This window comes from Terrapene carolina, unplaced genomic scaffold (assembly GCF_002925995.2).
Source record: "Terrapene carolina triunguis isolate 2854851 unplaced genomic scaffold, T_m_triunguis-2.0 Scaffold33911, whole genome shotgun sequence".
NCBI lineage: Eukaryota > Metazoa > Chordata > Testudines > Emydidae > Terrapene > Terrapene triunguis.
The window spans coordinates 13,605,667-13,621,091 of NW_020698262.1; the positions used below are offsets into that span (position 1 = coordinate 13,605,667).

At 62.2% G+C, this 15,425-nt stretch overlaps 1 protein-coding gene across 1 annotated transcript in view; it reads left to right on the forward strand.

The window, feature by feature from the left end:
- The window catches only part of LOC113409615 (copine-7-like), a 33,566-nt gene extending 19,000 nt beyond the window's left edge, over positions 1 to 14,566 (forward strand). The window contains exons 4-15 of the mRNA XM_026663743.1: positions 232 to 306; positions 1,254 to 1,337; positions 2,602 to 2,691; positions 3,259 to 3,357; positions 3,955 to 4,041; positions 4,998 to 5,057; positions 7,995 to 8,128; positions 8,710 to 8,764; positions 9,477 to 9,528; positions 9,977 to 10,110; positions 11,830 to 12,066; positions 14,429 to 14,566. Coding sequence (XP_026519528.1) covers positions 232 to 306; positions 1,254 to 1,337; positions 2,602 to 2,691; positions 3,259 to 3,357; positions 3,955 to 4,041; positions 4,998 to 5,057; positions 7,995 to 8,128; positions 8,710 to 8,764; positions 9,477 to 9,528; positions 9,977 to 10,110; positions 11,830 to 12,066; positions 14,429 to 14,566 — 1,245 coding nt within the window. The remainder of the gene's footprint in view (positions 1 to 231; positions 307 to 1,253; positions 1,338 to 2,601; positions 2,692 to 3,258; positions 3,358 to 3,954; positions 4,042 to 4,997; positions 5,058 to 7,994; positions 8,129 to 8,709; positions 8,765 to 9,476; positions 9,529 to 9,976; positions 10,111 to 11,829; positions 12,067 to 14,428) is intronic.
- The last annotated feature ends 859 nt before the right edge of the window (positions 14,567 to 15,425 follow it).

The following is a 15,425-nucleotide window of genomic DNA, read 5'->3' on the forward strand; positions in this document are numbered from 1 at the left end:
GCGCGTGCACAACGGCCTCTCCGTGCCCTGCCGCCCGGCCTGGCGCGTGGCGTGTGCACAACGGCCTCTCCATGCCCTGCTGCCTGGCCTGACACACACATCGCTGCCAGTACCTCACAGGTGTGCTCTGTGCGTGGTGGCTCCAACAGGCAGCCAGGACCGGGCGAGTTTCTCCCCAGAGTTTGTGCCCGGCCACCTGTCTCTGAGGGCCCCTTGGCGCTCTCCCCTCAGGTGCTGTCAGAGGAGATTTCCGGCAACAACGGCTATGTGGAGCTGGCGTTCCGGGCCAAGAAGCTGGACGACAAGGTACCTCTGCCTGCCGCTGGGGTTGGCCGAGAGACTCCGCTCTGCCTTTGCTGAGACCCGGATCGGGCGGGGTGCAGCCTGGGAATGGCCGCGCGGAGGAGCCAGTGTGGTTATTTGCTGAGAGCTGGGAGCCGTGGCTGCCCACTGGCCCCGGCGCCCCTCTGGCACCTTTCCAACGCTTGGGTGCTACTGGGGGAGGCTGGAGCTGCCCCCGGCAGAGCGCGCGATGGGAGCGGCCAGGCCAGCTCTCCCCTCAGCAGCCTGGTCAGTGGGCCGTTGCCCCAGCCCAGCGATGGGACACATGGAGCTCTGTCCCTCCGCTGAGCCTGCCCCCTGAGACGGGGGGTTGTGCTGGTGCCACTGTCCTGATCGAGCCCCACCCAGCTGTCCAAAGGGCTCCCCACACCCGCCGGGGTGAAAGAGCTCCCTCTCCCAGCCCCGCTCCCCGGAGCCCCTCGGGAGAGCATGGGCTGGCAGGGATGCTGGGGGGCAGTTCAGCGATAGCCAAGGGCTGGAAGTCATCGGGGCAGGCTGCTGCGGGCACAGCGCGAGAGAGGCTGGCCGGGCAGAGGAGGTGCAGTGAGAATGCAGGAGCCACAGGCTGGGGCCAGAGCCAGAGTGGGCACAAGGCAGGGACGGGGAGGTAGCCCAGCGTGGCCGTGGCAGGGAGCAGGGCCTCGCCGGGCAGGGGCGAGGGAGCCGCCTGCTGCGACAGGCCTGAGCGTGGAGGGTTGGCACAGTGGCCCCTGGGTGCTCAGAGCCCCCATCCCGGGCAGGGCTGGTCCCTTGGCTGGTCCCTTCCGACTGGGAGGATGTGCCCCTTTCTGGGGGGTATCGGGGGAGATGGCCCGGAAGTTGGTCTGCTGCTCTGAGCTGGCCCTGCCCGGAGCGGGAGGGCAGCCCCAGCTGTGGAGCTCACCGTGCCCTTCTGCCCACGCCCCCGGCAGGATCTCTTCAGCAAGTCGGATCCTTTCCTGGAGATCTACCGGATCAACGACGACGGGAGTGAGCAGCTGGTGTACCGCACCGAGGTGGGTCCCCGCCGCGGGCAGAGCCTCCAAGGAGCCGCCCGCTGCCACCCCAGGGGGAAGGGAATGGGGAGACAAGGGTGGGCAGCGACAGGGGTGGGGGTCAAAGGGATGGGAGTGGGTGGAGGAGGGGCTGGTGGGGATGGGGGGATGGGGGGATGGAGGAGGGGCAGACAGGGATGGGGGGATGGGGGGTGCGGAGGAGGAGCTGGTGGGAACAGGAGGTATGATGGGGGTGTGGAGGAGGGGCTGGCGGGGATGGGGTGATGGGGGGATGGAGGAGGGGCTGGTGGGGATGGGGTGATGCGGTGGGCGGAGGCGGGGCTGGCAGGAATGGGGTGAGGGGGGCGGAGGAGGGGATGGGGTGATGCGGTGGGCGGAGGAGGGGCTGGCAGGGAGGCTGGATCCCTCGCCCCTGTGCCCCGGCCCCCTGCTCCAGCCCCCAGCCGGGAGGTGCTTGTTACCCCAGGCAGCTCCCCCGCTGGAGAGGACGTGCCGTGCCCGGGAAGTTCCCCGTGGCTCCGTGCTGCCAGAGGACCCTCCCCCGCCAGCTCCTCTTGCTCCCCAGCAGAGCAGGGCCCCCCGTCAGAGCAGGGCCCCCCGTCAGAGCAGGCCCCCCCGTCAGAGCGGGCCCCCCGTCAGAGCAGGCCCCCCCGGCAGAGCGGGCCCCCCGGCAGAGCAGGCCCCCCCGGAGCTGTAATGGGCTCTGCCTGGGAAGGGAAGAGGGGATGAGTGACGGGCCCCCGCTGCTCCCTGTGCTGGCCGTGCACCATGGAAGTGCCTGCTGCTGCTCTGCTCACGCCTCCCTGACGGGGGCCTAGGAGGATTAGGCACCTAGCAGAGCTATTACACTGTCAGGTGCTGTCCGCCCCGCCTGTCGCCTGGGCCCCGCCCTTCCCTTCCTGGCACCAGGGCGGTGGGAGCCTGCAGGGAGGGGAGAGACAGAGGCAAGAGGGGCAGTAGCAGCTTGGATGCCGGTCCAGGGAGTCTCTCCTCTAGGGCCTGGCTACCTAGCGCCTCCCCCTGCCGGAGCGGGGTCTAGTGCCTAGAGCACAGGGCTGGGCGTGGGACTGCCTGGATCCTGCACTCCCCTCTCTGTGCCTCAGTGCCCGCAGGGGTTGGGAGGGGGGCCAGGGCCACTCAGGGCTGTTTGCAAAGCCCGTTGGGCCTCTGGCAGATGGAAGCCCAGCGGGCACCCTGCTCATCGCCCAGGGGTGCCCCAAGAGGCCGTATGCAGCACGTTCACGCTGCCCCCTTGTGTTTACAGGTGGTCAAGAACAACCTGAGCCCCGTGTGGGAACCGTTCAAGGTCTCGCTGAACTCGCTGTGCAGCTGCGAGGAGAAGAGGAAGCTGAGGGTGAGGAAGGGAAGGGGGGAAGCCCTGAGTAGGCTCCGCCCTCGGGGGAGCTGAAAGGGGCCACCTCACCGAGTCTCCTGCAAGGGGGACCGGCCCCGTCACAGTGCAACCTGCCCCCAAGGTCAAAGGCAACCCAGGCACGATGGATCAGAGGAAATGCATCCTGATGCAACATAGACTTGGCCTGTGGAACTCACTGCCACAGGACACCCATGTGTTTGTGAGTGTAGCCTCTGCAGTGACACTAACACAGAGACACATGACCAGGGCCTTCGGTCCTCCTGCTTCAGAACCTGAACCGGCCCCCAAGAAGGGCAAGTGCCCCCCCCCCCTTGTGCTTACATAGCTGTCCAGGTGCATTGGGCCCTTCCTCTGAAGTGTCTGTATAGCCCAGGGCTGGAGGGAGGACACCATGCTGCATGCACAGGCGGTCAGTCAGGCAGCGTATCCACCGCGACGGTCCAGGGTGAGTGGAGGGGGAATGGTGGGGGCTGGGAAAGTCCCCTCCCTAGAGAGGGGGTGAATGAGGTGGGACCCTCTGGCTGAGCTGAGCTCCTCTCCTTACAGTGTGTGGTCTGGGACTACGACTCCCGGGGAAAACACGACTTCATCGGAGAGTTTTACACCACGTTTGAGGAAATGCAGAAAGCAAGTGGGGAGAACAAGGTTTGTTGTGGGGGCGGGGGGGACCCTACGCATCTGGATCTGGGTGTCCAGGTGGGCCGGCTGCTGGTGACGATGCACGTGAGGTGACTCAGCCGTTCCGTGTGTGTGTGTGCTGGGTATTCGCCCGAGCTGGTCACAGGTTGGGGCAAAACTTGTTTCCGTGAAATCGGCCGACTTTCAACAATTGTCCCCAGGGTGGGGGGTTCAAATTTTTCCGTTTTTTTGGGGGGGGGGGGGGGAATCTAGGAAAACTAAAACAAAAATGGGTTGTTTTTGTTTTGTGGTGTTTGTTTTTTCTTCTTTTCTCCCCCTTTCTTGACGTTTAAAATGAGAAAAGGCAAAATCCTCAAACTATCAAACCAACCCCCCCAAATGTTCCAGGGTTTTTGAGCTGTTTTGCGACACAGATATCCCCTTGTCTGACCAGCTCTGGGGGTCGCTGTTTGCCCGGTGCACAGTCTGGGCGTGTGACTCGCGTGTGCCTGCGGGGATGCGCGGGGGCGCTGCGTGTTGCGGTGCTGGGTGCCTCTGGCTGAGCTCCAGGGCTGCTCGTCCGCAGATCACAGATCTCCGCTGCTCTCTCTGTTGTGCTCCAAGGTCCAGTGGGACTGCATGAACCCAAAGTACAAAATCAAGAAACGAAATTACAAGAACTCAGGCGTGGTCATCTTACTGGATCTGAAGGTGAGCCGGGAGCCGGGCCGAGCCTGCCCTTGGCATTTCCTGGCGCTCTCATATCAGCGCTTTTGCCCTGTATTGCAGCGCCCTGTGGTGACCCCAGGGGAAGCTGCCCCGTGCCCAGCGGTGACTCAGTGCCCCTCGCCTGTCCTGGCCCCTCGATGCCAGAGGGGCTAGCAGGAGGCAAAAGCGCCTTTGTACTATGGGGAAGGGGGCTGGTCGGACAAGCCTGCAGGACATACTCCTCCTCCGAGGCTGTTTGGTAAAGGAGCAGTGACTAGGTGTCACGGAGTGTGGGGGAGTCAGGGCCCTGCACCCCTCTTCCTGCGATTCACTGGGACTCTCAGCCAGCCAGTAACACAGAAGGTTTATTAGATGACAGGAACACAGTCCCAAGCAGAGCGTGTAGGTACAACCAGAACCCCTCAATCAAGTCCTTCTGGGGGGTTTAGGGAGCTTAGACCCCAGCTTGGGGTTCCCTGCGTTGCACCACCCAGCCCAAACTGAAACTAAAAACTCCTCCAGCAGCTTTCTCCCCTCTCCTTTGTTCAGTGTCCCGGGCAGAAGGTGTCACTTCTCCCAACCCCCTCCTGGCTCAGGTTACAGCTCAGGTAGCTTCCTTCAAGGGAAGTCCCCCATCCCCAATGCAACTTCCCTGCAACATTCCCAGGTCAAATCTGCCTCGCTCCCTGCTCCGTCACACTAGGCGAGCTCTGTCCCGGCTCGGTGACACCGACATGTCCCGCTGTATCCATATCCCTTCCCTTGCTGCAGCCTCCTTGGCTCCCAGCGCCCGGCGGGCGGCTGCTGTGTCCCCGTGCGTCTGGCAGTGCAGAATGCTCCGCTCGTGTCTGTCCTTCCGGGCTGCTTGTGCCTGGATCGCTGCCTGGGAGAGGCCGGCCGGCCAGCAGAGCTCTGGGCTGTGCTGTCAGGGGCTGGCTAACACGGCCTTTCTTTGGAAGCTCCACAGGGTCTACTCCTTCCTGGATTACATCATGGGCGGATGCCAGATCCACTTCACGGTAAGGGACACTCCCTCCGCGGCGGGGATGGCGGGATGAGCAGCGAGCCCGGAGCAAACCTCGTCCCAGGTCCCAGGACGGAAGTGTTCGAACCTCGCACAGGAGCTGATGCTGCTCAGGCCCGTCCCGGGGAGCCGATGGGGCAGGAGGCTGGAGATGGGGCATGCTATGGGGCACTAGTTCTGGAGGTTGCTTGGCGGCCAATGGGACACGTGTTTGGTGGGCCGCTGTCTGGTTCCTGGGGGGAAGATCTCCACGGCACATGGAGGGGCCAAGGGCTGCGTGGGCATAGAGCGTGAGCTCCCCTCTGCCAGCTTCGGGATCATTAGGCTTCCAGACCTGCCCATCCCGCACCCTGTATCAGCACAGGGTCGTTCCACCCGTAAGGAAATGAACGGCAAAGTGCACCAACGAGCTGCTCCTCGGCCATGCCCTGCTGTTAACGCGCCCCCAGCAGGGGCATTTGGAAGGGTTCGTAGCTTCATGCCCAAAGAGAAATATGTGATCCCCCAAGCTCCCGGCCCTGCAGACGCACGGCTCCTGTCTCTGCCTCGCTGTGTGTGCCTGGGAGGGACAGCGCAGCGTTACATGACTAACAAGAAAAGCACGGGGCCAGGTGCACACTGGCTGCCGTCCACAGCAGCCATAAACCCTGATGAACGGGCGAGTGGGGCTGATTTTACAGCTGCTTCTCTGGCTGGACTGGGGCAACACAGCCGGAACATACCAGTGAACCTGCCCCATGCCGTTTAACTGCTGGCTCAGCGGTCGGCACCGCTCCTGCTTGGCCACAGTCATCCATTAACACCTCACTGAGCTCCCCAGAACTTCAGGGCGTCGCCGCCACAATCAGCCATGCAGGAGGCGAGTTCGATCTGGATGTACCTAGTGCAGCCAGCCGCAGTCCGGAGCCCCTGCTTGGACCTAGCGCAGGTCCCCCACTCCCCGAGATTCAGTTTGCTAGAGGAAGGCGGGACGCAGATGCAATGTTTAACTCTCTGAGTCCAGTAAGGTTCTAAGTGGCTTCTCAAGGGCTACTGACACCTCAGAGCCAGTCGTGGTGCAGTTTCCTTTTTCATACTCCAGTCCTATTCATTAAAACACAACTAGTGAGCTTCTTTCCCCGCAGACTGTAGGGGCCTGGGATGTGCAATAACTGCACATGCACACACAGCTGGGTAGTGGTGCATTTAAACGACCTGCTGCACGTGCAGCTAGCTGAGTTGTGCGTACAACTGCACACGTCAGTTAAGCACATGGGTGTGCATAGTTTTTTGCACATGCAAATGCATATCAGTCCCTAAAAACATCCTCCTTCCTTGGCTTTGCACCTGAGTCTCTGTCACACTCTGGTGCTGGGCATGAGCCAGGCTCCTTCCCTCTGCTCCTTAGCGTTTTGCATTCCCTGCTGTTAGACCTTTGCTGGTACTTTGCACAGATTCCTCATTAAAAATGAAAAAACAACCAGCCTCCAGATTGCATTTTGCAAAAGCATCTTCTCCCCGGAGTGAGTCAGACCCGCAACGTGCGGGAAGCAGGCTGCTTGGCTCTGCTCCGCGGCATGAGACAAGCCGAGAGCGGTGGTTGGTCCCGGGAGCAAGGCCTGTCATGTTGTGAGACATCATGTCCCATCACTCCGTGACATGGCTTGAAGGGGAACGGCGGGGCAGAAACGCTGGCTGGCTTAGCCCAGCCCTGCTGGCCACCTGTCCCTTCCGAGCAGCAGTGAAAGAAGTTTGCAGGAACTTTTAGAAAATTCCTCCCCAATGCTCCTGACGCTTGCTCTGTCACCGGTGCCAACCTCGCATGCGGCATCACCCCCACGCCCCCCATTGCAAACCACAGTGCACCCTGGGCTAATGTCCATGAGCGAGGAGGTGCCGGGAGGATGTCACAGAGAGGGGGGATGTTAGCAAAGCCTTTTACTGCTGGATGCTCCCCGCTACCTGCTTTGTGAGTCCAGGGCTGGTGGGTGGGCTTGGCTGTGTGCCCCTGGGTGGGCAGAGGGTGCTTCCATCAACTCTCTGAGCTCCTTGGTTCTGCAGCTGGCCGGGGCTCCCTGGGAATGTCGGAGACAGGGCTGGCTCCAGGGTTTTGGCCGCCCCAAGCAGCCAAAAAAAAAGCCGCGATCGCGATGGCAATTCGTTGGAAGGTCCTTCGCTCCGAGTGGGAGTGAGGGACAGTCCGCCGAATTGCCGCCAAATACCTGGACGTGCCGTCCCTCTCCCGAGCAGCCGCCCCAAGCACCTGCTTGCCAAGCTGGTGCCTGGAGCCGGCCCTGGTCGGAGAGCCCGAGGAAAGATCTCAACAGACTTTCCTGCAGAATTCTGGGTACTTGCGGCATGTGCCTGGGCTGGCACTGATGTGACGGGAGCCCTTCTGCCGTCTGTGCCGCTGCCTCTCTGGGTGCGCTTGGGCAACTCCCGTCTCTCCGGGCGGCCAGTTCCCCTGTCTGTACCTGGGGGATAGCAGTGAACCCAGGGCTGGAGACGAAGCGCTCTGAGATCCTGGGCGGGAGGGGCAGAACTACATCGCGGAACATATTGCCAATGGCTAATGCCCAAGCCCTCCAGCCGGCTGAGTCCGCTCGCAGTGGCTGACGATGCATATTAAAAAGCGTGCAGCCAAGGCGTGTCGGGGGCACTTCGGGGCTCCCCACAGCAAAGGGGTGCAGCTGGTTCCCATTCGAATTGCCTGCCCCTTGCTGGAGGCTGGGCCGAGGCTGACGGCATCAGGGATCAGGGAGCAGGACGGTGGCCAGAGATCCCTGGGGGAGCAGCCAGGTGGGCTGGAAGGGGCGCAGCTCCTCGGACCCCTGCATAGGCCCTTGCCTGGCAGCCTCAGGGGTCTACTCAGCGCAGGGTGTGGCTTTGCCGCTCTCGGATACCCAGCCACGCCTGCAGCTGGGTCTGCTGACTGCCTGCCTTCCGCTCCCAGGTGGCTATTGACTTCACGGCATCGAACGGAGACCCCCGGAACAGCTGCTCCCTCCACTACATCAACCCCTACCAGCCCAACGAGTACCTGAAGGCCCTGGTGGCAGTGGGAGAGATTTGCCAGGACTACGACAGGTGAGACAGCCCTGGGCTCTGTCTGTGCCTGGCCCATCTGGCTAACCCGAACCCTGGGACACACACACACACACACACACACACACACACACACACACGCGCGCCCAGCTCCGCGTCTGGGCTGGCTCTTCCTCTCTGGGTTCTGTCACACAGAAATGACAAGGTCCCAGACACCCCCCTGCTGCCCCAGCGAGAAGTGCCCCAGCTTGGCCCACTCCCCCAGCTGCCAAGCCCTTCCACTGCTGGGAGCTCGCCGGGATGGGCCCCTCCCAGTGCGGGGGAGGTCGGGTGATACACTGAGTGCTCCCCGGGCACCCCCATGCCAGGTGGGGCCGGGCCTGGCAGGAGTCCCTGCAGCTTACCATGGTATGGTCCATTCCGGGGGGCTCCTGGGGCAGAGGGGTCTGTTGCAGACACCGAATGGGGAGGGGCCGGGGTTGCTGGCTGGACGGTCTGTGTCAGGGTTCATTGTGCCCTGTCTGGGCCCCTCACTTCCTGGGGATCCCTTTATGGGGGTGGGGGCGCTTTGGGTGCTGGGGCACCGGAGCAGGTGGGATCTTCTGACATCTCCTTCCTTCCAGCGATAAGAAATTCTCCGCCTTAGGGTTTGGTGCAAGGATCCCACCCAAGTACGAGGTAAGACCCCTGCAGGGTAAGAAACAGGACGGGGGGGGGGTTGAGGAGCAGCATGGTGGGGGATGGGATGGCTACGGGGCTGAGGAGCGGGGGTAGGGGAGGTTACGGGGGCTGAGGAGTGTAGGGCGGAGGAGGCTACAGGGAGTGAGATACAGGAGAGGCTATGGGGGGGCTGAGCAGCGGGGGTAGGGGAGGTGATGGACTGAGGAGCGGGTGTAGGGGAGACTCCTGTCCAGGGCGGTGCCAGGCTGGGCAGCTCCCGCTTGCCTCAGCTGCTCCCAGCTCGCCTGCCTTGATTCCCCCTGTTCAGGGCGTGGAGGGTTTTGAATGGATTCAGTTGGGCAGGCCTCCCTCTCGCTGGCGCTGCCGAGTGGGCTCCGTCCCGGGGAGCAGCGCGCAGCCCTGACACGACACGTCCCGTCGACGGCACCTGCCATCTCTATAGAGCAGAGCAGACAAAGGCCCCCCAGTGAAATGACAGGACTAAATGTGGTCTCCAGAGCACGTGCCGGGGAGGGCTGAGGCCAAGCGGTGTGAGGGCTTCGCACGAGGAGGCAGGAACAGCCCCTGCGTTGTTTGCCCTTTAGCCAGAGTCCAGCCAGGGGAGGTGAGAGGCAGGGCTAGAGACGTGTCCTCACTGCACACAAAGGGGCAGTGGGGGGGTCATGAGGGGCTGGGAGCCCCCCCAGATTCATTCTCTGCTCTCTGGTAGGTTTCCCATGATTTCGCCATCAACTTCAATCCGGACGATGACGAGTGTGAAGGTAAGAGGCTGGCAGCGGAGTGAGAGCCAGCCCACTCCGCACCATGCCAAGGCCCCGGGGGGCAGCCAGGCCTCGCCCCGTCTAGCCCTTGTGTGTGGAGGGGGCTGTGGGCCGGTGTGCTGCTGCCCTCGACGGCCCTGTTCCCACCCCCTCTCTCCCTGCTGAGCACGGACGCTTCCCCTCCTGCCTCTGCGCTGGAAATGGACCATGTTCCAATCCGGGGGCCTCCTCCCGAGGTTGCCCTGGCCTCGCTCGCTGACCGCTGTCAGTGCCCCCACGAGGCATGGCTGCAGCCTGTCTGCTGGGCATGTGGGTGGAGCCGGGCAGTGGGGCCTGGACCTGCCTCATTAGTGTCCTCACTGGGGATGGGCAGGGAGAGGTTAGCCGCCCTGGGCCGTGGAATTGCTGGGCTGGGCGGCTCCTCACCCGATTCGATGTCCCCCACTAGGAATTCAGGGCGTGGTGGAATCCTACCAGAACTGCCTGCCGAAAATACAGCTCTACGGCCCCACCAACGTGTCCCCCATCATCTCCAAGGTGGCCAGGGTGGCGGCGGCGGAGGAGAGAACGAAGGAGGCCTCTGTGAGTACCTGCCCCGTTCCTACGGTGCGGCCTGCCCCGCAGGCCGAGGGGCCTGGGATCTCCGGCACTTGCTTCTGCCTGGATGTAGACTGTCCAGCTGTGCTGTGTAAGCCTCTGCCATGCGGCTCTGTGAGGGCACAGTCCTGGGCTGGGCACAGAGTGCCAGCTGTGCCCATAGCGTGTGGTGTTTGCAACGTGAGGGACCTGGCTGAGACCCTCCTAACTCCTTTCACATGTGATCTCTCCAGGGTTTGAGTCCCGCGGCGAGAGGCTGCTACCGTGGCCTGGGGCAAGTCGCTGAGGGTAACATTGTCAAAGCGACTATGGCCCATTGACTCAGAGAGGGTCCGATGCCAGGTTGGCAAATGGGACGTTGGCCCCTAAGACAGCGGGGCACTTTTGCAAATGTTCTTCATCTGCTCCCTGGGATTGTATCTCTCCCGGGGCGCTGGGAGGCTGAGTTCGCTCTGCACCCTCAGCTGGAAGGGCACAGCTGTGGCGGATGCTGAGTCTGCTCCTCGGAGAGCCTGCGGCAGTGCAAGCACCAGGCGGGAGCAGGAGTTAGTGGCGGGGAAGAGGGGGTGCACCGAGCAGAGATGGGGTGAAAGAACATGAACCTGCAGCTGAGAGCCAGGGAAATCTTCCTCAGTGAGACATTCCAGGCTGTGGGGAAGGCCCATCCCTCGGGACTCAGGCCTAGCAGGGAGAGGCCAGTCCTGCCCGGCATGGCTCGGCACTGCTCCTGTCAGCCCCGTGGCTGCTGGCTGGGCATCAGGGCCAGCCCCTGGCCATCGAAGGAACGCCAGCTCCTACCTCAGCTGCACGTGCCAGGAACGTTTAACATGGCAGCACGCGCCCAGTCCTCACGCAGGGCGTCTGCCTGAACGGACATTTGCGGCCCATTCCACAGCACAGCCGGCGCGCTCGGCCCTGGTGGACCTGGAGCACGTGACAGAAGCCAAGTGCTTATTAGAAGATCCCGAGTTCCAGGGGCTCCTCAGAACAGGCCTCCTCTCCCCTCTGCTCATGCGGTGTCCTCCTGTCCTCCAGCAACATTCGATCAGCTGTGAATAAATAGCCAAACCCTCCGGGGCCTGTGTTGTTTCTGGCAGGTCAGGGTGGCGTCACTGGGCCAGGCCAGCCAAGTAAGAAAAGGCCAGAGGTTGCACAGAGCTCTTGGGGGGGCAGTGGAGTGACAGGGATACACGGAGCAGATTCCTGGCTCCGGAGATGCGGTGCCAGGGTCCAGTGGGGCCAGTTATCCCAGTCTCCACGCAACACCCCGCTCACCTGGCACTTGGCCTCGGGGCGTCTGCCATGGACTGGCTCTGTGTGCGTGTGTGCACTGGGCAGGGCGGGCGGGGGCCTTTCATTAAAATCCCGTCAATTATTTACACCCGCGGACGTGGAGCGTTTTAGGAAAATGTCATTTTCTTCTGGGACCTGCCTGGCTATTTGCTCACTGAATCATTTACGGCGCCGGCTGAGCCTATCAATTAATGACGGCAGCTAATGCATCGTCCTCTGCCTGTGCGCTGACCCCACTCTGTGTCTGGGGTGCTGGGGGAGTCGGGGCCCAGCAGCCGTAAGACGGGGCTAGAAGAGGAGCAAAGAATCGGTCACCGCCTGGGACAGGGGTCTCCCGAGTGGGATGGCTGGGGGGGGCTAGCCCAGCTCTGCCCAGTCACCCATAGCCGCTCTCCCGCCTTTGCCCCACAGCAATACTACATTCTGCTGATCCTGACGGATGGGGTGGTGACCGACATGGCAGACACGCGGGAGGCCATCGTGCGGGCCTCCTACCTCCCCATGTCCATCATCATCGTAGGGGTGGGCAACGCGGACTTCACCGACATGCAGATCCTGGACGGGGACGACGGGGTCCTGCGCTCCCCGAAGGGGGAGCCCGTCCTCCGGGACATCGTGCAGTTCGTCCCCTTCAGAGAGTTCAAGAACGTGAGTCAGCCCCCGAGGCCCCTGCCGTAATGACCGCATGGCTGCGACCACCGCACGTGTCTGTGGCGTGCCCGTCACCGTGGCATCAGGGAGGATGGTTTAGTGGGTAGGGCACATGGCTGGGACTTGGGTGACTTGGGGTCACATCCTGGCTCTGGCACAGACTCCATCTCTGGCTATGGGCGAGTCCCTTTGTGGCTCCGTGCCTCAGTTTCCCCATCACCAGGGCTGGTGGCACTGCCACCCCTCCCAAGGTGCCGTGAGGGTAAGTCAAGGGGCAGCGCTCAGTGATGAGGGCTGTGGGATACCTAGAGAGATGCACTTTGGAGGGCTAGGAAGGGCACTGGCAGTATCCTCCTCAAAACCAGAGAGGCTCAGGCCTCTCCCGCCTGCCCTGGCACCGCGGGGCTCCCAGGGGAGGGTGGCCTGGTGCCATGCTGCTCTGCTGACCCTCTCAAGGGCTACAGGGGCAGGATTCAGGGGGGGTGCTGTTGGTGAAGGCAGCTCACGAGGGCTCTTCTCCTCACACCCCCTTTGGTCTCCATGGGCCCTGTCACAGTCTGGCTGCCCTCTCTCCCTGTTCAGTAAAACCATGTCCTTGCTCTGTGCCTCGAAGGAAACTCTCCTGCTCCTGCGGATCCCAGGGGGCTGAAGGGGGCGTCCCTGCCTTTACCCCACTGGTACCTGTAAGCCAAGGGGCTCCAGACACCCGCTTTGCTCTCTGGTCTCCAGGCTGAAACACGCGGTGAGACAAGGTGGGTGAGGGGCCAGCTGGTGTTGGTGAGAGAGACCAGCTTCCGATTTACACGGAGCTCCTTGTCAGCGCGGGGAAAGGTACTCGGAGCGCCCACGTGTCCTCACGCTCAGTGACACAGCTGCACCAGTGCAGCGCTTACACCGATGGCAGAGGGTCTCCGGTCGGCGCACTTACTCCACCCCCCGAGAGGCAGTACCTGTGTTGGCGGGAGAAGCTCTCCCAGCCACTAGTGCTGTCTGCACTGGGGGATTTTTCACATCCCCGAGCGACCTAGTTCTCCCGATACAGGTCTGTCGTGTAGCCGTGGTGTGTCCCGGCTAAATACGAGATCAAACCGATAGTTTAAAATAAGCAGTTAGCACATATTCTAAGGGCCCATTCAAGGTGAAGGGGCGAAGGGACAGCCCTGCAGTCACAGGACAGAAAGCGGGGTTAGTGTTGTAAAAGCCAGGGTCTTTGTGAAGACCGTGATTGTAGTGTTCAGCAGAGATCTGAATGTAAGCACTGTGCAGGTTTCCGTTGGGGCTGACGACGGAGAGGTCACATGCAGCGTGATCACTTTGTGAGCCGTGTTCACCCACAGGCGATGGGGTGGTTTTGTCTTTTATCGTTGTCCTGTGTGCGTTCATTCCAGAGTGTAGCAATTGTCTGGTTTCACCCCCACAGGGTGTGTCTACACTGCACTTAGATCCCTGCAGCTGACTCAGGCTCCCGCTAAGGGGCTCTTTAATTGCAGTGTAGACGTGCGGCTCTGGGACCCTCCCTCCTGCCAGGGTCTTAGAGCTCGAGCTCCAGTCTGAGCCCAAATGTCTACACGGCATTTAAACAGCCCACAGGGGGTGTGTCTGGGTGGAGCTCTGTGTCGGGGATGGGGGCGCTGTGTGTAACACAGGGGTGTGTGTCTCGGTCAGGCTCTGTGTCGGGGATGGGGGCGCTGTGTGTAGCATGGGGGGGTGGCCGGGTGCTTTGCTGGCGACGCTGCCCTGAGTTTTCCTGCACATGGAAGGTGGCAGTGAGCAAGATGCCCCACCAGGGAGCCCTGGCCTACGTCTCTGCCCGGGTCAATGCTCTTCCCCAGAGCCGCCGGGCCAGGGTCTCCAGCCGCACTAGCCAAATATCTAAGCAGCTGGGCTCCCCAAGGGGCAGAGACGCAGTGTATGGATTTCTCTGGCTCCATGCTGGAATCTCCCTTGATCAAGCTGAGCTGACGCTGGGTGTGCGGGCGAAGCCACAGATGGAGGGAACGGTTCCTCTGGGTCCGTCAGGGGCGGCGGGGCGGCGGGCGGGGGGGAGGGGGGGGGGGGGGGGGGGGAATCTATAGTTTGCATTTCTGGCCCCTCTTGAGATCTGAGCTGCTTGGGCACTTCAAGGGCTAATTGATCCTGATTGTCAGTAATTGAAGTTTCTGGAGACTTACAGCCACGCATACCTAGAGTCACTGGGCAGGATTAACCCTTCAGATGCCGTTGCGGGAAGCACTGGGAAATGACAGAGCCCATGCATGGACAAGGGGGCAGTGGCGGGAGGGGAGGCTGTGCTGAGGAGCGTCTGGCTGGAGAGCGGCTGGGAGAGGCCCAGAACCAACAGCTGCCCTTTGTCTTGCAGGCCTCGCCCACGGCCCTGGCAAAGTGCGTGCTGGCCGAGGTGCCGAAGCAGGTGGTGGAGTATTACAGCTACAAGGCCCTGCCGCCCCGGTGTCCCAAAGCCGATTCGCCCAACTCCACCCTCAACTCGCCCCAGTGAGGGACCGCCCCCCTCCGGCGCCCCTGCCCCGCTGTCGTCCCTCAGCCTGTTCCACGATGGACAAAGAAATAAAAGGCAAAGGAGAGCAAGAGTGTGTCGCTGTCTGAATCGTACAGGCTCCCCCCCGCAGCAAGCGCGGGGCCCCAGGCAGCCTCCCCCAGCACCCACACGCCATGCTGCACCCCCTGCCTCCCCCGGCCCTCTGAAGGACCCAGCCAGCGAGCTGAGCCAGCAGTGCAAAGGCACATGGGAAGCGGGGGGGGGGGCATGCCTTGCTGGTTTCTCACTCGGGATGGGTCCCTGCTCAGTTTGACAATGAGCGTCCGGCTTCTGGGCGTGATGCAGTGACCTGGCCTTGGGTGCAGAGAGGTGGGTGTTTGCAGTGTGATGGAATCAGGCAGGCAAGGGGAGACAGCGTTGCAGTGGCTGGTTAGCCAGCAGAGAGCGAGCAAGGGGCTGGCTGGACCAGGGGGATAGTGATGGGGACCAGAGCCCGCTGCTGGTCCCAGGAGTACTAGGAATGGGATAGGGAGCCGTTCAGCCTGGCTCGCGGGTTCCAGTGGCTGACAGCTCTTGGGTGAGTGACCCATTTGTGCAGTGAGTTTGCTGGGTCTCAGGCATCCCCAGCACCTAGTGCTTAAAGTGCTGGCTCAGTTCTGGAAATAAAATTTCTAAGTGAGCTGGGAGACTCCCTCTGACTGGCTGCTTCTCCCCCTTCCCCGCCTCCGGGGGAAGAGCAGCCAATCAGATCTGCTGCAGGGAATACACGCCTATGCACACGATGTAGAGTCCCCTCTGTCCGCTCCCACGCTGCATGATTTCCCATCTTCTGCCCAGAACGCAGCTGGCAGCCCCAACC